This window comes from Planococcus citri, chromosome 1 (genome assembly GCF_950023065.1).
Source record: "Planococcus citri chromosome 1, ihPlaCitr1.1, whole genome shotgun sequence".
NCBI lineage: Eukaryota > Metazoa > Arthropoda > Insecta > Hemiptera > Pseudococcidae > Planococcus > Planococcus citri.
The window spans coordinates 90,629,364-90,652,051 of NC_088677.1; the positions used below are offsets into that span (position 1 = coordinate 90,629,364).

General features: G+C 46.5%; 1 protein-coding gene across 3 annotated transcripts in view; it reads left to right on the plus strand.

The window, feature by feature from the left end:
* The window catches only part of LOC135841143 (zinc finger MIZ domain-containing protein 1-like), a 172,255-nt gene that overhangs the window by 119,127 nt on the left and 30,440 nt on the right, over positions 1-22,688 (plus strand). For 2 of the 3 annotated variants that reach the window (XM_065357966.1, XM_065357982.1), the window contains exon 1: positions 11,627-13,202. The exons of the other annotated variant lie outside the window; for it this stretch is intronic. In XM_065357966.1, the coding sequence (XP_065214038.1) occupies positions 13,174-13,202 (29 nt within the window). In that variant the 5' untranslated portion in view covers positions 11,627-13,173. Of the gene's footprint in view, positions 1-11,626; positions 13,203-22,688 lie in introns of those variants that run through there. 3 annotated transcript variants of the gene reach the window in all.

The window sequence follows — 22,688 nt, forward strand, 5'->3', positions numbered from 1 at the left end:
GAGTAGTTTTTGTTTCATTATTTTTTTGGTTTTTATTTCAAGTTTGGTTAAACTTGTGTCGTGTCTCCAACTACACTACTACTACTTCTCCTGCCGTTGCTGTAACTTCTTTTTCTTCTTCCTTCTCTTCCTCTTCTTCCTCCTCCTCCTCTTACCGCCGCTGGTCTGCTTCCAATTTTATTCTGGTTCTTCGTTTTTCCTAGTGATTTTACCCCAGGTTCGAGTTGGGAGATGGGATAACGTCTAGCTCTGGTTGGACATCGGTCTCGAGAGAAATGTGGCTGTTGGCTGCAGACAAAATGCAAATACGTACTAGAAATTACTTTGTCGCCAACTCCGTACTATGTAGAGCTAGAGATACGAGTATTCGTGCGATTTCAATTGCAATTTCTTGCAACGTGACGTGAAAACATTCCGCAATGCAAAGAATTCCAAATTCAAACCATACAACGCAGCTGTCTCCGTCTCCGTCTTCATCTCGTTTGCTTGGGGGCTGGCGATGGCGGCCGCTACCATTGCCGTTGGTTGTCTTCAATTTCGTTTTCTCGTCGTTTATCGCATAATTCCTCGCATGGTCAAAGGTTCGTACTACGAATGTCCGTTGTTTGTTGCTCTTGCTCCTTCTTGAGCAGGGCTTCGATGCGTTTAATATGGCGCGGTTCGTAGCGCCGGCGCCGGCGCCGTACATTTTTTCGTGGTATGCAATTTTATTAACGTCGACATGCGGCGCGGCGGCGCTACGCTCGCAACATGTATTCACATTCACGCAGACGCTTCGTTGGCTGCTTAATGCGAAAATTTTAAGGCGCTGGCGTCGGTGCGGTGCGGTGCGATGCGATGCGATGCGATTATAATCGTAAATAATTGAAGGGCCTGATGGAAGAAGGGCTACCTCGGAAAAACATAGTTTTGAGAAAAACGTGTTTAAAGTTTTAATTTGTTGCCAATTGAAAACTACTCGACGCGACGTATTGATTCGAGGTAGGTGTTTTTTATCGAACATCACCCGCCAAATAATTTATCCGCATCTTCGAAAAAAATGAGATTTAAAAACTCGCGTCGCGGAGGCCCTTCTTCAATAAGTTGATTTTGATTTTCATCAACTCCATCTTTTAACGTGATTAAATCGAAAACTAAGCATTTTAGGAAAAAACACTTGAAATTTTTGTAGGATGCTTCCTTTCGCCTGCGGATCAATTTTTATGAAACTGTAACACGTACCTACGGTCGCGGTATGGCGGTCGCGGTACGCGGTACGCGGTACGCCGATTGAGATGTTTTATTCGAAGAGATACGAATAAAATATCGCGTAGCTTGCTCTAGGAACAAGATCATGAACTGAAACTCACACCTAACGTAGCCGAGACTTGGAGGAACTCGAATCACCGAGGCAAAGTGCGGAAAAAGGGCCTCCGGCGTCCGGCCCAGGAGGACCTTCTTCCATCAGGCCCTTCAATTGTGGTATACGTCTCGTATGCTGTAAAATCACTGGCCAGCTTGTATTCGTACGACTGCAGTCTGTATGTAGTTGTTGTTGGCTATTACTCGTACGAGTAGTTAGAGCTACGGTTAACTAGCTGCAAAGTGCCGTGGTAACAGACTGCACGCATCGAGATAAAAATACGTATACCTACCTACGAAAACAAAACGACGCCGACGCGACGCGGAGCTGAGCGTCGAGCCAAAATGCCAAATCGAAAATAGGAATCGTACATCGTACATCGTACACGCACACGTAGGTCATTTCGAGCAGAATGTTGGCAAATAATTTCGAGTATTATCGCCATTCGCCAAATTGACGCAAAACTAGTACATCTGCCGCTCCGCGCCCGCACCCGCGCCTGGGCTCGACTCCACCACAGTCCACTCCACACTGCTCGAAGTTGATCTGATCTGCTCTCCGCCGCCGCGCTGGCTGCTATGGACACGAGTACCCAGCAGCACCTGAAGCGTCTACTCGTGTCCTCGCTACTTACTGGCAAATACCTGCGTGTGCGTTCTTACATTAGGTAGATCGTTCGTAATCAAGGTGACGATGGGGGGGGGGGGGGGATGGGGAGGGGGGATGTAGGAGCATATAATCGGTCAAAAGCATCTGATTTCAATTTTGCTCGTGTCACTTTGTCAACTCGCATCGTCGCTGTCATTTGTTGCAGGTACTTTGCACTTTTCAGGCTAGCCTCGCTCGTGGTCGTGGACAATGTGGACAAGATTTTAGATTGATTTTCAAACCCAAAAGCCGTTTGATGATCGCGTCAGCGTGAATTTCATCAATTTGTCTCCTCGTAATTGCAGCCAGCTTCAGCTTCAGCTTCAGCTGCTGCTTCTGCTTTTGCTTTTGCTTGTGTACTGTGCTGTAAAATTGTTGCTGGGTATAGTAACTAGCTCTTTAGTCGTTGGTATACTTTGGTATCTGTTAGAGATGATATAGATAAAATACACAATACACACACGTATGTAGATGTACACCGTATGTTACAACTAGGTACCTACCTACCAGAGATGACCGTACCTATTACATGCGTAGAAATGAAAAAAGGGTGGCGTACAGCGTACAGCGTGTAGCGGGCAGTATGCAGAGCAAAACGAGGCGCAATAGCATCCGCAGCCGCAGCCGCAGCAGCGACCAAACAAAAATATTGTTTACCGAATCACAGCTGAAGCCGCAAAACAACGCCATCGTCATCGTCATCGCTATGCCAAGCGAAACACTACTTACTACGAGTATACATTACATATACAGTATACACATAGTGGTGGCGAAAGCGTAAGCGAGTAAGATGGTAGGAATTTATACACGGACAGCCGAACAGCAGCAGATGAGCAGAGATGAGCAGAAGCAGCAGCGTACAGTGGCGAGGATGCGAGGATGCGGTAAACGAGAAAAATGATCGGGCTTGGGGAGCAGACAGCGCCACCAACACCACCTCCACCACCACCACCTCCTCCTCCTAGCAGGGGTGCGACGAAGAAATAATGCCGAGCCATAAATGACGCGTTGCCGTTGCGAGAGGTGCGAGTGAAGACGAGGACGACGAACAGTACGAAAATGGAATGGTGAACCAGAAAAAGAAAGCAAAATGCCAACCGTACGTAAAAAGAAACAAAAAAAAAACCTAAACCAAAAAAAAAAGAAAATACCGAGATAAAGAAAGCTCTAACATCGAAAAGAAGAAGAAAAAAAGAAAGTAAGAAGAAGAAGAAGAAGAAGAAGAAGAAGAAGAAAACTGAGAAATGGTAAACGAGAAGTTTCATCTGTGAGTGATGTCGGTGCAGTGGTGGCGCGGGCGGTGGCTAAAAAAAAATCAGCGCGTTTGACGCTAACGCCGCCACCGCCGCCGCCTTCTCCGCCGCTGACTGCGATTGAGGATTGAGGTGGCGGTGTGGCGTGGCAAGGCGCAGCAAAGCATCGACAAGGTGGCGATCCCCTTTCTTTCAGGCTTTCACTCACTTTTACGTTTAACGTTATCGTCGGTACGCTACCGCTACTCATCTCATCCCACACCATCCCTTTAGCTCAGCTCAGCCAGCCGGATCCTGACCCGTTACCCTGGTCCCCGACTCACCCATTCGCTATCTGTTCCATCTCTCGTTCCCTTACACTCGACGCTCGACACTCGACACTCGACACCAAATATTCAGTGTGTATCTGTATTCTGTACGGAATAGCTATATACGAGTAGCTATGGTAGCTATAAAGGTGGAGGTACTCGTTGTACGTTTGTATATACTATATATACTATACCTACCTCGTATATCTACTTAGTTTATGCGAGTATCAGCACCAGCGTCGTCACCGCCTCCACCTTCGCCTCCGCCGCTGCCTCTGCCTCTGGTGAGCCAGCGTACCTACTTCTACTTGCTGCCGACGCCGCGCCGTGCACGTTTGATGTGAAAAGCTTGATAGCTTTGAGGTTAAGTAGATATACCCAACAACGGTAACGGCAACGGCAACGGCAACGTCAAGATGAGCGAGAAGGAAAAACAGAAGGGCGCCGCAGCGGAAGCGTCAGCGGCAGCGGCACCAGCACCAGGAGCGGCTCTACGCTGCTAAGGTGCGACGACGGTTACGAGAACGAAGAACGAAGAAGCAGAAAAAGAAAAAGGAGGAGGCCGAGGCGCGGCGCGGCGCGGCGCGGCGGCTCTACTGGGAATTGAAGCGGGCGAAAACAGAGGAAAAGCTCAAAGTTACACCGTTAGATAAAGTTGAGCTTATACACAGACATACATATCGTACTGTACGAGTAATAGTATACGCTATACGCTATACACTATACACTGTATACACTGTACACTGTACGAGTTGAACAGATCGATTCGCGAACAAGTGAAACGAGAGGAACAGAAACAGACCGAGCAAAAACGGCGAAAAAGCTAGAAAAATGAAAACAGAAGAAGAAAGTGCGTTATTCGTACCTTCGCTTCGTACCGTCTTATTCGACTCGTTTTTTTTTTGTCGTCTTCTTCATCTTTATCTTCTTCTTCCTCTACTACGAGTAAGTTAGGTACGAGTATTGTACTCGTATTCTCCAGAAGATGTTCTCTTTTATGCTCGCGAATTTTTTGCCATATTCGTACTCGTGCTGGCGCTGGTTGCTGGTTGCTGGTATGGCAGCAGGGCAGCAAGGCAGCACGGTACGGCACGGCGCGCGGCGTCGTGCAAACTGCGGCGCTATTTTCTTTCTTTTCTTACTCGCCCGTGCCGATGCCGATGCCGCCGTCCGTAGCCATTTTCGAGTTTACGGTCGCTGCCCCGCCGCCCCGCGCTGTCCAACTCGAAACCATTTCCACTCGGATGAAATGATTTTCACGCGCAATACCTATACCTAGCCTATAGGTACTCGTGTGAGTCGCGTCGTGTGGTTCACTTCGAGTTGCGAGTGTAGGTGTACCGTAAAAATTTCAGCCTGCCAACGGTTGGGAATAGAGGTTTGAAAAGTCGCACGTCGAGTAAAACATTCGTAAGTTGAAAAGTTGAATTGTTTGCATCTCGCAAAACACTGCGCAAGTGTGTAACTGTGTACTTGTACTCGGATGCGACTGCGAGCAATGAGCATGTACCACGATGATTTTCACACTCCTCATCCGGTTTCGCTTCCTCTTCCCTCGATCCGCAGGTTTGAAATATGCCATCAGATACCCCTACGGCCTACAATGACAACAAAAATGATGGTATGTACTTCGTACTTTGAAGACCGTGCCCTCTGCCCTCAGCTTTCACCATTCCTTCCACTGAGGGGGTGTAAAATTTACCGCGAGAAAAGACACGCTCGTATCAAAGTAAATACGAGTCAACCGCGACACTTGCGCAGTGCTTTTACTCGTACGTAGAGCGCTCAAATTTTTTATCGGATAGGTACTTCCTACTCAATGTGAACTAGGTAGTAGGTACCTCCGTAAATTTGGTCAAAATCCGAGGTAAGGTACGGTTTATTTTTCCATTCACCCTCACCCTCACCCTATCCCTAACGTACGTACGAGTACAAATAGGTATTTTGCCCGCATTTACGTATACAGTGGCACAACCAGATACTGTATTTACGAGTAGATGGGGCTAGAATCAGCCACGAAGGCGCAATTTTCTCAACGTACTCGTACGAGCGAGACTACCAAGTTTTTACGCGTGAAAATCGTGAAATTTGATAGAATTTTTTGAAAAAACTTTGTAGTGAAAATTTCTCGACAAAAAAAAACGGTTCAAAATATGGCGAAGAAACGCCCATTCTTAAATAATACTCGTAATACTCTTACGTTTCAAGTTTTTCAATTAATAGATAATATTTACAGCGCTCTTCAATCAACGCGACGTGTATCGAGTCAATTTTACTAATTTTTTTCTATACGCTTACGATATGTGCGTAGTAGGTACTAGGTAGGTAGGTAGGTACTCGTATGTTGGAGCCACGAAGAGAAAAGATGTGGCGGTGGGGGGGGGCGACGCCGACGCACCGTGCGGCGAAGCCTATTTACGTATACATGTATGTATTTCTCCGCTCTATTTATAATGTACATTTTTACACTCTTACACCCCACTGGCCACTACACGCGCATTATAATTCTAATTTACGAGTAGGTAACATGTACGTATGTTTAATCATACGTAGCTAGAGGTACGTAAACGACAAACGTATTCTTACCGCGCCACGTCGCGTCGCGCCAAGTTACGAGTAATTCTTGCGCTAAGGTAAAAGTTGATTAACCTTGCCGCGTTAGTACGTATATGTAAATTGTAATGTACACAACACATACACGTATCTACTTCCGATATAACTACGAGTACGACTTACGAGTAGGCCTACTTCTCACGCGCGTGTCGCGTGTCGCGTGTCGCGTGTATCCGAAAAAAAGGCGAACGAGAAAGAAAGAAAGAACAGACCGTGCATGTTGCACTGTAGTTGAATTTTTAATCGAATTGACGAATGATGGCACGATTTTTGAATTAAGGTGTGAATTGCGTTGCGAACGAAAATCGTCCATCTGCGTTCGCGTTACGGTTACGATTGCCGATTGGAAATGAAAATAAATCAGTGGTCGGGGTCGGGGTCGGGGTCGGGGATCCAGATTTCGGCTCTGTTCGCGGTCGGTACGGTGACAATTTTATGTATAGGGTGTCCGGCTGTCCGCCTCACGCCTCACCACACCTCCTTGAACTAGTAACATAGGCAACCCAACCTAAGCCCGAGTAAGCGTGTTTGCCTATCGAAACATCCAAACGGGCTGGGTAACTGCTAACTGCCTAGCTGGCTTGTACGCTCCCTCTTCGTGTGGAAAATTTTTGATTTTGGTTTCCATTTTGCGTAGCTGCTTTAACTCGGTATCGGTGAACCACGCCAAATAATAGATACCTAGATGTTGTTCTTTGTAACCACTTAACCAGTAACCACTCTTCGACTTCAAAATTTGTTAAAAACCCAGAAAGGATCGAATAATAAAATCGTTGAAAAAATTCAGTTTTTCCTTACAAAATTGGCCAAAGTCGATTTAAACCGTTGTAAGTGAATTTTTCTCTCCTAATACGATTGCGTTGTGAATTTTGACCAATTTTTAAAAGAAACAAATTTTTTTGGGAGCGATTTTTCTGAATGCAAACTCGGTCACAGTATGCCGTTTCACTTACTCGTATCGCGATCGCCTCGCAATGCGCAATTGAATAGCGAGTATCGAGCTATAGACTGTTTTACATCGTTTACGCTACCTATTTCGAAGCTTTATAATTATAATTAGGTATGTACTACCATACTCGTATGTGAAATTAGGTAGGTAGTCGAGTTTCAGCTTGAAACTGAAAAAAATTCTTCGGATTTTGTTTAGCGGAATTGTCGCGAATGATAATTGATACGATTCGCGCGCGGGCGCGGTCCGAATCGGCGAATTCAGATCGAAGAACGGGGATTGCGCCATTGGAAAAAGCAAACGGCCTTCTCGGGAGCCCTGCAATTGCGCCAAACAGCCAAAATCGTGTACCCGCAGTTGCGCCGAGTTGTGAAAATGCGAATCGAACAAGATACCCGTACGTACGAATGAATCGTTCAGTCTGTTCAGTCGCATAAGTTATCTATTCATCCACTCCAGAATCTTCCGCCTCGTGTCGCAAAAAATACGCGTAAGTCTAACGGACAGCGACAAAATTAGAGGTTGTCCGGGAGGGGGTGAAGGAGGGTGACTGAAAATTGCCGTTCGGTAATGAGGGAAAAAATACGATTACCAATTTTGCCGAATAACGCGACGAATTTCTAAAATGAAATTAGCACATGAAAATATGATAATTTCACCAATTGATATAATTAGGTATATGAACTCGTACGTACTAGGTACCTACTCGCATTGCCATTAGAGCTTGTTAAACGATTGTCATTTTCATTTTTGAATTTTATGGAAAATTCAAGTACGAATTTTTTTTTGTTATTTTGGGAAAGAGATGGGAATTGGTTCGAGCGAAACGAGGTCAAAAGTGTTGAAAAATTCGTATTTCGAGAAGTGAAAAACGATCGTGTTTTTTAAACATTTATATTTTTTTTGCTGAAAAATTTTCGAATTTAAAGGCCGAGTTTTTCAAATTTTCAATTTTGAAAATGAAAAGCAAATAAGGTTAACACCCGAATAGGAACGAATTTTTCAACTAGGTCGAAATTACGATTCTGACAGTCCGCAGTGTAGGCAAAGGGTCGGCAAGATTCGTTCTTTTGATTGGCGCAATTGCGTGGCAACCTTTTTCTTCGAGAAGCGTGATTATTTTACATACATATTAATAGCTAGTGATACTTAAAGAGGGATTTTCTCGAGATTTCTTCGCTACGAGAAAAATTGCAAAAATGATCAACTTTTGAAAACCGTTTTACATACATCGCGTCAGTACGGTGGTTCTCGAGTAACGCAAAGTCAGCCCCTTCGAAGCCCGTGGTAGGCAAATTCGCTTACTTGCGCTTAGGATGGGTTGCCTATGTTACTGGTGAGAGGAGGTGATTATTCTGCGCTGGAATGGAACACGCTGTGTGCGTGTGCGTGTGCGTGTGCAGATTTTGCGTTGCGACCTGCGAGTGTCTGAGTCTCGGTCCTGATGAGAATTGTCCACTGAGTTGTGAGTTATCCCCCGAGACATCAGACAGACAGACAGACAGACAGACACCACGCACTCAGTTATTGGGTCGCATCTACTCGTACCTATTTTCTGAACGTGATGGTCCGATTGAGATACGGTATCACTTACGAGTGATAGGCTACCTACGAGTATGTATGTAATATACGCGGTTAAAAGGACGGAATGACCGCGACTCCGCGCCGCGCCGCTCCGTGACCGTGGCGGTGGTGTTGGTGTTGGTGGTACTGGTGAAGTGGTGACGACTGTTGAGTGATGACGCCCGATGGCGAATGGCGATGGCAGGGTGTAAAACAAAGACGATAAAAAGCAGATAACGGCAGTTGCGTCGCGACGTGGCGGTGGCGGTGGCGATGCGACGCCCGACGAGCGGTCCAATACATCGAGCTGGGCTGGCCGTGGCGGCGGTGGCAGCAGCGGCGGACGTTTTTTATAGCTTTGGTTTGTGAGGTCAGATTCGATTGCATATTCCTCTCTTCTTCACTCACAACGGCAACGGCAACGGCGACGACGACGACGACGACGACGACGACGACGCCTGAGATGGTGAGATGGCAGCAATATTGTTAATTCTCTCGCTGCTGTTATAATAGCCGAGCCGAGCCGAGCCGAGCCGAGCCGTAAATGTACGTCGCTGCGCGCCGCACTCCGCTCCCGATCCCGCCCCCGCCTCCCACGCTCTGAATGAAGCTGAACAGTGAACAGTAGCAGCAGGTATCGGTATTCGGTATGCGGTATGCGGTATGCGGTATGGGGTATGGGGTATTGGTATCCGTATCGGTGACGGTGACGACAACACTACAACAGTCGACAATCCCAAGATTCCAAATTACTCGAACGAGTACGTATAACAAGAAGTAGAAGCGCAGAAGGCTCAAGCTGAGAGAAGAGACGCTGAGACTGAGACGAGCGACGAGCGACGATGTCGTGCCACGCCACGCATGCGTGCGCGATGACGTGACTTCTACTCGATGCTGCTCAAATATACGACTTATACGAGTCCGGAGTACATTTTACATTAAGAATATCATAGTCGGACCCACGGGCCGCGGACCGCGGGCCACGGTTCTACTCTACGGTTATTCTCTCAAAATACCGGATACCCATTCGTTGTTCACATTACGAAATACTTGACGATTCGCAATCAGATGCGCTCTCACCTCCGGCATCGGGCTTCGGGCATCTGGCATCTGGCATCGCCACACTATGCTCTCAGTCTGGTAGTGGTATCTGTGTAAGTACGTGCGACGCGGACGTACAGCATAAATCCATCAATGGGCCAAAAAATTAACAACAACAACAACAACGACGACGACGACGACAACATAAATATGCTGGGTTCTGACCAAATTCGCGGTGCATGGTACTCGTAATTCACCTAGAGTTCAAAATGTTGCGTAAGGAATTTTGAAACGTGTTCGTGGAAGCAGAGGTACAGCTACGAGTACGAGCATCTAGGTCCTGCAACTGAGAGTTGACATTACCGAATTACCCACAGTACCCACAGTACCCACACCTCGGAATCAAATTTTTAGCTGCAACTCTAACATCGATCAACTATGTACACTGTAGAAAGTGAGCCGATATGGCTCGATTTTTTTGTGTTACCTATCTATGCATCAAAAGTGTCTAACCTGCGGTGAAATTTCAGCGAGTGGTTTTGGTTTCGGTCTTCGGGTTATACGAGTGGAATAAAATATAGGCTACGTCACGTCGAGTTTCATCCTGCAAACGTACCCCAACTTACGACTTTCCCCCAGACGAGGTAAGTTGGCATACTCGTAGTTGTGAATTTGGCCACGGCCACGAGTGAAACTTGATATTTGACTTGATCGACGCGACGCGACGCGACGGCTGAATGACGGAATCAGTGTTTTCTGTCGAGCAAATTGATGTAGGTCACTCGCCTTCCCCTCTCCGCTCCAAGTGAAGAGTGGAAGGAAAAATAGCAACTTTTCATTTCAACTTTTGATCGAAAGAAAAGTAGGAACTTTTCACTTTTCTGGCTGCACGTCTCTCACTGTAGGTGGTAGGTACCTAATCAACTCGGGCAGTTGGGCAGCTAAAAATTTGATTGTGAAGACGTGCGGGTGACGGGAACTTTCAACGAGCCAAATTTCAGCCAAACCGAGGCGACGAGTTGACATTTATTCGCTTGTAAGTACACAAGTATACATAGACCCCCTTCCCATTCCCTCCCACCGAGAAAAAAACGCAATTTCACTTCGCATAATACGAGTATGTAACTTGATTCGATTAATTCTCTTTTCCACGCCTTATTAAAAAGAAGAGTTAGATTCAAATTTGAGATCGTTATTAGTACGAGAAACTGACTATACCTGCGCCTGCGCCTGCGCGTCGCGTCGCGTCGTGTCGTATCGGATTCGAAAGGGAGCAGGTAGTGGCACGAACTTTGAACAATGCAGAATCGCGATCCGCGACTTGTTAATCATCCTCTTCTGCCCTGCCAAGTGTTGAAAAGATACGCCCGCGCCGCGCCGCGCCGCTACTAAACGCTCAGATTTGAGCTTTTGTAACTTTCGATGGATTACTTAGTACTTAGACTTACCTACACCGTATACCTACTCCTTGACCTTATTCATTATTGTGTGACATGCTACTCGACACTCGTAAAATTCAATTTGGGCAGTGGACACCTAGACAGTTTTAAAGGCCGCTCTAAATCGGTTCGGAGTTGGTACTCTCCATTCTGCTTGATTAACTATGTGGTATGTGTAATTGTGTACCAAGCATAATGCATAATGCGTAATGCGTTTTGTTTACCTGATGCAATTCGGGTACTCGTATCACACGTACGCGTATGTCTATATCGTACTAACCAGTAAGTATAAGTACGAGTAAGTAGTCGAGTACACGTACGTCCTACGTCGCGTCGTACATCTACATATTACATATTGCATAAAAATCGTATGTGCAACATGAACGTATCGTCGTCGTACGTATAATCGTACATATAATATGCAATATGCAGTATGCAATATACGTATATACATACTCTCGTGATTATTATACTTATACTCGTATGTATGTAATATGTACATTGGTGACTGGACGTGTTCGGTGTTCGCCGTTCGTTGTTTACATGGCTGAGTGGCGCTCGCTGAGGTGCAGGGCGAGTGTGAGTGCGAGTGAGAGCGCGAGTGTAGGCCGTAGGGGAGGTGTGTTATGATGTGCGCGCGGTGCGCTCAGTTGGTTTTTGTTTCTGCTCGTCGTCGTCGGTGGCGGCGGCCGTGGCGGCGATCTGGTGCGGGTCTGCGGGTCGACGTCATTGTTGTCTGTATGCTCGTGGCCGAAGCATATGCGTACGCGTACCGGTGGCGGTACCTAATAAAATAATACTACATTTTACTCGTATACTCGAGAGTCGCAATCGCAATCGCACTCGTACTCGTCTCATTCACTGTTTACCTTTTTACCTACGTGATTTTTTTCTCACCGCTCATCAGACGCGACGCAAATTTCTCGTTTTCTTTTCATTTTTTGGTCAATTTTTCAATCGAGTGTCGGCCGCTCGCGATGACATTGCAAATTAGTGTATAATGTAGAGTTATCACGTTTGATAATTAGCTCGCCGTACTCGTACTCGTACTCGTACTCGTCGTTATTGTGGATTGTGGTGGCGTTTCGCGTCAAGTTCAAGTGCCTACGTGTAGTTACCTGTACGGCTAACAAACCGGCATCGGCCAGCATTCCATCCAGAGACATCGACAATGGACAATCGACATCCAGTATCCGAGCTTGAAATGATGCCCATGCCCATGCCCATGCCCTTATCACAGTGAACGTGTCCCAGTCCTGTCTGGTGCGTGCTTGCGTGCGTGCGTGTGTGTGGTCTGTGCGGTGCGGTGTTGCGCCAGTGTGCGCCCTGCTTTTGTTGTGTTTCATTTCGTTTTGTTTTGTTTTGGTTTGGTTTAGTCGAGTTTTTATCGCCGGCACGGCATTCGCCATTCGCCCATTCGCCCATTCGATCGCGTATCTTACCGCTTACGCGATAAAGTGTTGGTTCGTCTGATCGTGATCGGTGTCGGTGTCGATACCAGCTATTTATGCGAATGCTGAATACTCGTACTGATACACGGACACCCACAAATGCGCGCATCGAGTACTTGCAGCTATCGAGGATGTGGCGGCGATGATGAAGATGATGGTGGTGACGGCGACGGCGGCGGCCACCGTCGTGTTATTGCGCGTTTTTTTGTTTGTTGGTGACTAGTTCGGTAATCGCCCAATCGCCCAATCGCCTAATCGCCTAATCGCCCATCGGCATCGGTTTGCGTATTGTATTTGTATTTGCATAGCCCATTTTCTGTAGGTATCGCAAATTGTGTCGTGTCGTGTCGTGTCGAGGTATCGTACGGTAACCGGAAACCATCTATTGAGATAACGTTTCGTTTTGGTTCCATTCCATTCCATTCCTGCAACAACATTGAAAGCCCACCTCCACCTCCACCCCCAGCCCCAGCCCCTCTCACCGAAGAACCGGAGCATGAAGAATATGGTCGACGTGGTGATTGTCCGCAGATATTAGTAATGAAGCTAGGCGGTTTTTGCCGAGAATGAACCATGTAGATGTCGGTTTAGATTGGTAAGTGAAATTCATCATCACATACTCGTATCACTCGACAGTCGACAGTCGCCGCTCACAAAATAGCCAATTACTCGTAGCTTAGCTGGTACATACGAGTATTGCTGTACTTACATATATTCAATACTCAGCTACTCGCCATATGACCTTAGAGTAGATAGAGATACCTACCGCATACTGTATGTTTACGTATGTTGGTCTGTCTCTGTTGTCGAGTACACCTACACTATACTTTTTTGGTAACATCATACGTCAATGCAATGCAATGCAATGCAATGCATGCCATGGGCATTGTGCAGTGTCTCTGTCTGTCTCACCCTCCCACCCTCCTACCCCTACCCGAGGGCCGAGACCCGACCACAACACCATCGGCACCAGCACCGGCACCGCGCCGTGGTGTATCTTGCGGTACCTTACGTATGCCTATGTAATCTACGTAAAATGACATCTAGTTCCTACTTCCTACTTCCTGGTTCAGTAATCACCAATCAGTGCAGTCTGAACGCTACAATACAACGCTAGTAGTAGTAGTAGTAGTAGTACGAGTACGTATACTCGTATTACTACTCGTATATATACCGCGAGGCGCGAACCCGAATGTGCAACTATACATACGTGCATTTTAACTGCAAGCAGGTACAATGCAGCGTTCAGCGACTCAGCGTACCTCTACTTACGCGTGAGACTCGTAAAACTACGTAAATTACTCGTAGTAAACAAACGCGAAACGCGAAACGCGTAACGCGTTCAGTGTGGATGCGCTGAGGCTGACCGCAGACCGCTGACCGCTGACGGCGCTAACGTGAGTTCAGAGTTGGGTCTTGGCCCTTGGGCAGTCTGAATGTACGACGCGACGATGATCAGCCCGAGTGTAATCACAATCAGTGAAATCAATATTGCGATGCAGATGTAATGTATGTAATGTATGTACGAGTACGAGTACCTGGCACTTGGCACTTACGCTATTCCGTACCGTACCGTACAGTGCAGTACAGTGCAACGTACATAACGTGTATACAGACTACAGACCCAGACCGATGAAGCGATGCGATGCGATGCGATGCGATGGCAAATGGCAATGACCCTACGCAACGATGCACACGCAAAGAAAACTGAAAAGACGTAGGACGCAGCGAGGCAGGATGCACGAATACGATACAATTGCGTATAGTAGTAGGTGTAGGTGAAGGTGACAAGAGTGACGGAAAGAAGATTAGCGAAATGTGGTATTGTTAAGAATGTTAACGCATAACGTACCTCCACCTCTACACCTGTACCTACCTAATTACTTATAACAGGGAGGTAGGGGCAGCGCAAAATATCTACTGTACAGTGTACAATATACATTGTATGTACACATATTACTACGTACGTTACGTGCGACTCTCGAAATTCACAAATCGGTATAGCGATAGCGATAGCGATAGCGATAGCGATAGCTTACTACGAGTATATGTACTCCTAGCTCAGCAATAATATCGACGAGTGCGAGTTGCTGTAATTTTGACCGAATTTCACAGGCTAACACGAGAGATGTGCATGTCGAACGTCGTAAACTGACTATAGTACAGAGAAACAAAATTTGTTTGCGACAAATGGACATTTTCTACTGCCTATCGATATCGCATTTCGATACCATTCTCCAGTATGAGGCGCGAAAAAAGGTACGGCACACATTATTGTGTCGGTAAAGTCTCGTCGCCGCCGCCGTGGCTCATGGCTCATGGCTGTACTGGCGGTAGGTATCGATTCTTCCTTTACCCAACTCCTGTTCCCTTTATAGGTATTAGGTATGTGCGATAGAATGCGTACGTTCACGTTCACGTTCGTGTTCGTCCTTACAACCTGCCAGTGGAATTTTATGAAAATTTTCCAAACTCGACGTATTTTTTCAACTGTGCCGCTGTCGTCGTTTTTTTCCCCCTTCAAATTTCAACTATAATACAATGATGTAGATACAAATTGGGTACTTACTCGTAAAACAGATCTAGCACCGCTTTGTTTGTAATTGCTTGTAATCGAGCCTCTCGAATATTTTCGGGGCTTCAAAGCGTACACCAACGTCAATATTGTTCTTTCGTGCAGATTGCACCAATTTCCTCCCTGCCTACATGTATATTCCTATCGCCAACTAAGGATTTCGATGCGATTTTACGTTTTTTTTTGTTTTTTTGTTTTTTTTAAATTTGGTATGTAAGCAGAGGTACACTCGTACTCGTTCCGACTGAATTGCGTATTTCAAAGTCAATGATTTTGTGGGTAGAAGCGACGAAATTATTATTACTATTATTATTATTTGAGTAGCTCAAAAATTCCCGAGAGCAGCTGTATCTCGTGTTGAAAAAAAAATACGACGGATCGAGGGAAAAAAGCGTGTCCCGAATCTTGACAGAAATTGAACGAGTTTACGTCAAGTTGTGGACTATGCAGAAAAATTTTAAATCGTCTTACCTTTCTGGATGATGAACTAGCGGTATGGTTATTTTTTGCATGGGGAAAAACACTGCTTTTGCCAGCCTCGCCTTCGGGTAGCGCGTAGCGTACATAACCTCCAACCGGTACGTCGGTCACTATAGTCACTACCCCGCTCTCCAATAGTTGAGATGCGAGTCTCCGGGTCCCCCTAATCCGTTGAATTACAATTACAAGATCACGTTTAAGTCTTGTGCCGAGCGCTGCGATTTTTCGTCAACTCGCTAAGTTTTTCCTGTATTGAAAATGTCTTTCACGATTTTTTCTCATTTCACTCGGCGATGCTAGGAAAAATTGAAGCCAAAAAAAATCGGGAAGTTCGATCGGATGATTAGGGCATCTCTCCCCCCCCCCCAGTGTTAGTGGTCTACGAAGTTGGCGATGAATCGTTATTTTCGCGATCCGCCAATTTTGGGGTTGTTGGTAGAGAGGGCTAAAAGTGGTCTGGGATTTTTAATTCGATGGGTCGGAAAGACTAGGAAAATCGAATCGCAATTTCGCGGAAAACAGAATAGCGTTATGCGGAGAAACCTCGGTTTTTTCTAAATAACCCCTGGCGCAGTCCCCGAACAGTCGATGGACTTGAAATTTGACTGGGTAATTTCGCCAACTTTCGGCCAAATCCAAAGCATGCACCCCCCCCCCCTCGGCCTGGATACACCCTACCTGAATGTATTGACGATGAGTGGTGAACTGGTGAACTGTATCGGTATCGCGATGTTGTGTGCAATAGTAAGTATAGGGCTGGAGGAGGAAGACAGCGCGAGCTCGACGCGACAGTTCGTTGCGATTACGACAAGTACTCGTAGGTACTCGTACCTATTTGGTAGAAAAGTACGTATCACCATCACACCATCGCAGACAAATGTGTGGTGCATACGCGTTCGCATATCATGTACGATGGTCGATGGATGGATGGATTACGTGATGGTCATTACTCGTACTCGTAGTATTGGGAATACAGTACAAAACTTGCAAGGACGGACACGTTAAAATGTTGTTGTCAGCTCGTCAGGTTTATTACACGTGGTTATTCGTACTCGTATGTATGTTGTTTCGGCGTGACGGAGACGATGACGATGACGCGACGTTGCATCGCATCGTAACCATTACTATCCCGATGATACGTATTCGTAGAGTACTTTCTTACTTACTTACTTATAGGGTGCCCAGAAATATCGAGCACAGCTGGCGAGAATTATTGTGAAAAAATACGGGTTGGCAGCGCTGAGCCATATCAAAACACATTCGTCAATGCCGCGGCCGTGGCCGTGGCCGTCGACAACCCACATCTTGTTTACGAAAACTTTTGGCCATGCCCGGTATTTCTGGGCACCCGGTAGGTATGTAATACAGGGTGCCCACAAATATCGTGAACCCCTAAAAAAGTTTTCTACTAAATAGGTACGTTTCGGTTGATCACGCTGAATGATAGGAGTAATTATGATAGCGCATGATTGGTTGTTAGACTAACTTTCTTCGGGGTTCATGATATTCCTGGGCACCCTGTGGCCTGTACCTGCGTTACCAATACCTTTACCTACCTACCTACCTACCTACCTACCCACCCGTATGCTGTAGGTATGTCTACAGGGTGCGTAACAAATATCGTAAACCCCTAACAAAGTTTTCACGCTAAATATTTCGGTTGGTCACAGTGAATGATACGAGTGATAATGATACGTAGCGCACGATTGGTTGTTGGACTGGAGAGATAACATTCCACCAATCATATACCATACGCATCTATTTATCCGTTCACGTTGCCAACCTACGCGTATATTTTTAATGAAAAACTTTCTCCGGGGTTCACGATATTTTTGCGCACCCTGTACGGTGTACAATGTACATACTTACACATACATACAACGTGCACAGAAATATCGTGAACCATAGGGAAAGTTTTCTGCTAAATGTTTCGGTTGGTCACAGTGAATTACACGATTGGTTGTTGAACTGAGGTTCATTGTCGACTGAATCACTGAATCAGCTCCGTTGGCGTTATGCATTATTACCATTACCCGATATGCCATGTGCGAGTGCGATGTGCGATGTGCGATATGCCAGTCTTGCCCTTGTATGGAACAAGGCGATGCAACAGTAAAAGCGAAACCGACCCGCAGTCGAAAAAAAAAAAAAAGAAAAAAAGAAAAAGGGGAGTAAGGTCTACTATTACATACTAGGTGTTGCGCGTTGCGTTGTGTAGTGTTGGTACTATAGGCCTATACTCTTACGTGTTAATATGTGTGTGCGTGTGTATGTGTGTTTATGTCAAATATAGAATACGTATTAGGTGCGTCGTTGTGTGTAACTGTCTGTGTATATGCAGCATGCTGCATGTACGAGTAATGTTTGAGGGTTGAGGGCTAGACGCGGAGGTAATCGCCATGACGTATTATTAATAAATGTTGTTAACGTAGTTTACTCGATATAACCGCCATTCGACGGACAAAAATATAACAAGACCCCTCCCTTTGCCCTCGGATCGGGTGGTAGTGCCGCTGCTGCTGCTGCCGCTGCCGCTGCCGCTGCCGCTGCCACTACAGTGGTGCACTTACACTACAAGCAATACAAGCATACATAGACCGTAGACGTAGGTAGCTACAAGCATCGTACTAACTCCACTCCAAATGGGTATTGGGTACCTAAGCACGAGTAAATCCGTAAATTATTAGACGACTGTCGTTCTCGTTCCTCGTTCCTCGTTTGTCGGAGCCCAAGCCAAGCCATCAGAGGGTGTTCGATGTTGGTGTTCGCCGCGTTCGCGATCGTCGATGCTCGGTGTCGGTGTCGGTGTCGCTGGTGAACTTAGGGAACGCGAAATGAATCGCAAAAACCGAGGGAAGACGGAAATGGATGTGGATGAGTCTCTAACTTCTCGTACCAATACCAGTACGAGTACGAGTATGTACAAATGATGAGAATTCACTCGAACGTAACGATAACGACGAGTCTCAAATAAGTCAGTCTAGCCTCTAGCATCAGTGTCGTCCCGTCGGCGTTTCGTTATCGCTATTTTTACGCGTAATACCGACGACACGAGTACGAGTACGAGTACGAGTTCGTAGGTCTATTGGTAGTAGTAGGTGCATGCGAGATTGCGAGTATGTTCACAAATTCACAATTCACGATTCACGATTCACGTGTATGGTAAAGGTGCAATGGTACTCGTAGTAAGAAATCAATCGGCCGTGGGTAGATGGGTAGATGGGTAGACTGTCTGTACTGTATAGAGGACTGGAGGTACGAGTACTTCTACTTACTCGTAGATACGCGAGTGTCATTACGCGGTCAGTTATTTTTAATCTGGCCGCCCGCGCCCGCCCTCGCCCATTCGGCCATTCTTCATCTTCGTCCCCATCCCCATCTCCATTTCCCATTAGGTAGCCAATATGCCTCGCAGCCGCAGCAGCTATGCTTTCTCGTTGGTCGTCTCGTTTCGTACTCCTACCGCCAGCGCCAGCGCCAGCCATCGCGTCGGCTAACGGCAGCGTCGCGCGTCGTCGTCGGTATAGAGTGCATCGCATTCCCATTCGCATTTTTCGTAAATTCAACTCGATGAAGAAAAATTTGGGCTTATGGGCAATGGTCGCGACCATCCTCAAACTTGCAATATCATTAAACGATAGGTACTTACGACTTATCCGCTTACCTACCTACTGGTACAAACTTGGGTAGTACCTAGGTACCGACTAACAAAAAACTATCTCTGCTCGCCTCATCTGCAGGCACTTAGGAACCCATTGACTCGCGATGAAAGCGCCACTTACGTTACGGTTAGCACTTTTTAATAAGCACGTGCTCTAAGGTTTCTAAAGTACATACGTAACGCACCTAGCAGTATAGCTGATGAATTGGAATCATTCTTTCAGCCCGGTACTCGTAGTTCGGCTGATGAGGTGACTGCGGGGCCAATTTCCATAACATAGAACATAGAAAACAAAAATGAAACAACTTCGCGACATCGACCTTACAGAATGGCTGTACTAGGGGAAAACAGCTGTTTCGTCCATTTGTACCCTTATTCGTTAGGTTTTTTGATTTCGATCTTCTCGAAACACGAGCTTTTGAAAGCTTTTGGCCTCGCTCCGTTCGGGCTCGTTTCCTTTTCTTTTTCAATTTTGAATTAAAAAAAAAAATATCATCGTTCGAATTTTAAAATTTTGAAGCTAAATACGTAATAGATAAGTAACTCATCACACACACACACACACACACAAAATAGCATTTTTTATGCCTCTCGAAATACCGATTTTCAAGAGTTCTTGCACTCGCTTTGCCAGGGCCAGCAGTTTGTTTTTCTTTCTGTAATTTAAAAATTACCGCAGTTTTGAAAGAGAATTGAAAATGCACATTTCAAATTGTAGATGTATCGCGACTCGTAGTTGAAAGAATCGAGTCTGGGCATGCGGCAAATCGAACACAACTACGCAGGTAGTCACTAACCACTAACCAGGTACAAAAACAAAGAAACAAGTACCTATGCGATTGAGTAGAAATACTCGTACGAGTACAAAGCAGAGAGAGAGAGAGGAAGACGACCTGCAGTCGACCAGTCGACCACCTTTTCACATAGAGTGTGGAATAGTGCGAGTGCGAGTGAATGGAATGGAATGGAATGGATTGGAATTGGAATGAAATGGATTGTTGACTACCTTCTGTCCAAATCGAATGTAGTTGTCCTCCCCAAGTGCGAAGAATGTATGGTAAGCTACGTTACACGTACGTCGCGCCCCGCCCGCCCCAGCCCCGTGTTGCCCTGCCCTGCCCTGCCACCGATCTTCTTGTACCACATCGCATCCCATCGCAACAGGTAACAGGACATGACGTAACCAGTCCGTAGTGAATGATAGTGATGGTTATTCCTCCCGCCCGATCTCTCCCCCCCCAACACCCCTCGTGCTAATGCGCCTTACATCGTGTTGCCATATCAGTGATAGAATAGCGCATTAGTGCATAGCATTAGCCGCATAACCGCATAAATGGTGCACTACACACGTAGAGTATGTGTGTATGTACATTAAAAACCCAAAATATATTCGAGTACGTAATTATATGTACGAAGGAGTGGATCGAAAAAAAAAACATATCCTGAATTAGTGAATTTTGACAAAAATTGATGGGAAAGTTCATTTCGAGTGGGAGACTACCCAGAAAAATGTTGAGCCCTCCAGCTGTTCAGGGAACTGAGCCAGGAGTGCTCGATGTAGGATCATTTTTGAAAAAGCCGCGTTTCCCCCCCCCCCCCCTCACTTTCGGTTAGTATGTGTAACTTGTGCAGTGTCCCTCGATCACCTCTACCCCTCCCCCTCCCCCTCACCCTGGTGTCTGACTGTCTGTGTTAATTTGCGTAAAAGATTAGACGAGTATTAGAACACGCGTTGCTGGGCGTTGACAATTATTGAAATCAATCTTTCGAGGCGGATAAAATTGCAATTTTCAAAATATGGGCCACCGTTGGTCAACTTTGACAAAAGTTTCAGGCTTGAAGGAAAGGAGATTGAAAAAATACACGCGTGATTTTTTTTCGGCTTCCTTTTATAAACACGATTAGCCGCGGCTATCTTCGGATTTTCCCTCAAATTGATGATATTCGATCGTACTCGTATTCAAATCGCAAATCGCAAATCTCGAGGCCGGACACCCCAGTTGATACTACTCGTAGTCGTAGATGGACTCTGGGCACGTACACTGTACAGGTACAGGTACCAATGGAAATGCAGAGTGCATACTGCTGTGTTCGGACCTCGAACCTCGGATGGGCAGTGGGCAGTAAGCATGGTGCGGTGCGGTGCGGTGCGGTGTGGCATAGCATACGTACATAGCATATACCTTACAGCTCACTGCCCACTATAGGTAGGTACTTGTACTCGTATGCAATGTTCCATGTGTAGTTGTGTACCTGTAGTCTGCAGTCTGCTCGCTGCTGTATTCTTGTTGGTGTCTTTGCAACTGTGCAGCGATGGCTGTGACGACGACGACGGCGGCGGCGGAGGTGGCGGAGGTGGCGCTCGGCGCCGCGCCGCGTCTTGCCACCGATCTTGTTTACCACTTAGCGCGATACAAAAGTAGGTAGGGTACGAGCCATAAAATTAAACAAAGCGTGGTACTGACGACCAGAAATGAGAATAACCTGTCCACTGTCCAGCTCCAGTGTTTGTAAATATGTGTGTGTTCGCGTTCGACGGCTCTAGTTAGGAGAGGAGATATTGTCGATTTTGTCCAACATACCTAAACGGTAAAGTAAACGTAAAAAAACACACACACAAAATAAAACTATAGCGAGTGTTGCGAGTGTGAGCGAGTTGAAACGGCGTGGCGCGGCGCTGCGCCGGGAGATGAAGAGCGATGGCAATATGCACGGTATACATCGTAGTAGGTAGGTAGATAGGTATTATTGTACCCATATTGCGTGTACGAGTACTTAAGGAATGGTATGCCGATGCCGATGCCGATGCCATGCCCCGCAGCCCCGCGTAGGTAGCAGCCAGCAGGTACCTGTATCATTGGTGTTTGCGTTCGTTTGCATCCTCGCTCTCGGCTTCTCGGCCCTTCGCTTTAGTTTTCTTAAGAGACGAGGTGAGGTAGTGGTGCGGTGAGGTGCGGTACAGGTGTAACTAGGCTGAGCTAATCGCTGTGGCAGAGTGAAGAGAAGAAGAGCAGAGCAGAGCCGAGCAGCGCAGGCGGATTCAGTTTACAGAGTTGTGATGTATGGTCACTAGGTGGCAGCTTTGAAGCGCGAAATGGGAAATATTTGATGGCTGGACGCGAGGGGAAGTGGCGGAGTCGGAGTCGGAGTCGGAGTCGGAATGAGCAGACAACGACGACGGACGACGAAAGCGTCAGCGACTCGGCGTACGTAGGGCGATGGGCGATGAAATGAAATGAAATGAAACGAAACGAAACGAAACGATGTTGTGTGGTGTGCTCGAACTCGTATACTCGTATACTCGTACTCGTACTCGTACTCGTCCACATAGCGTTGCGGAGGCGAGAGAGCATTATACAAGAATT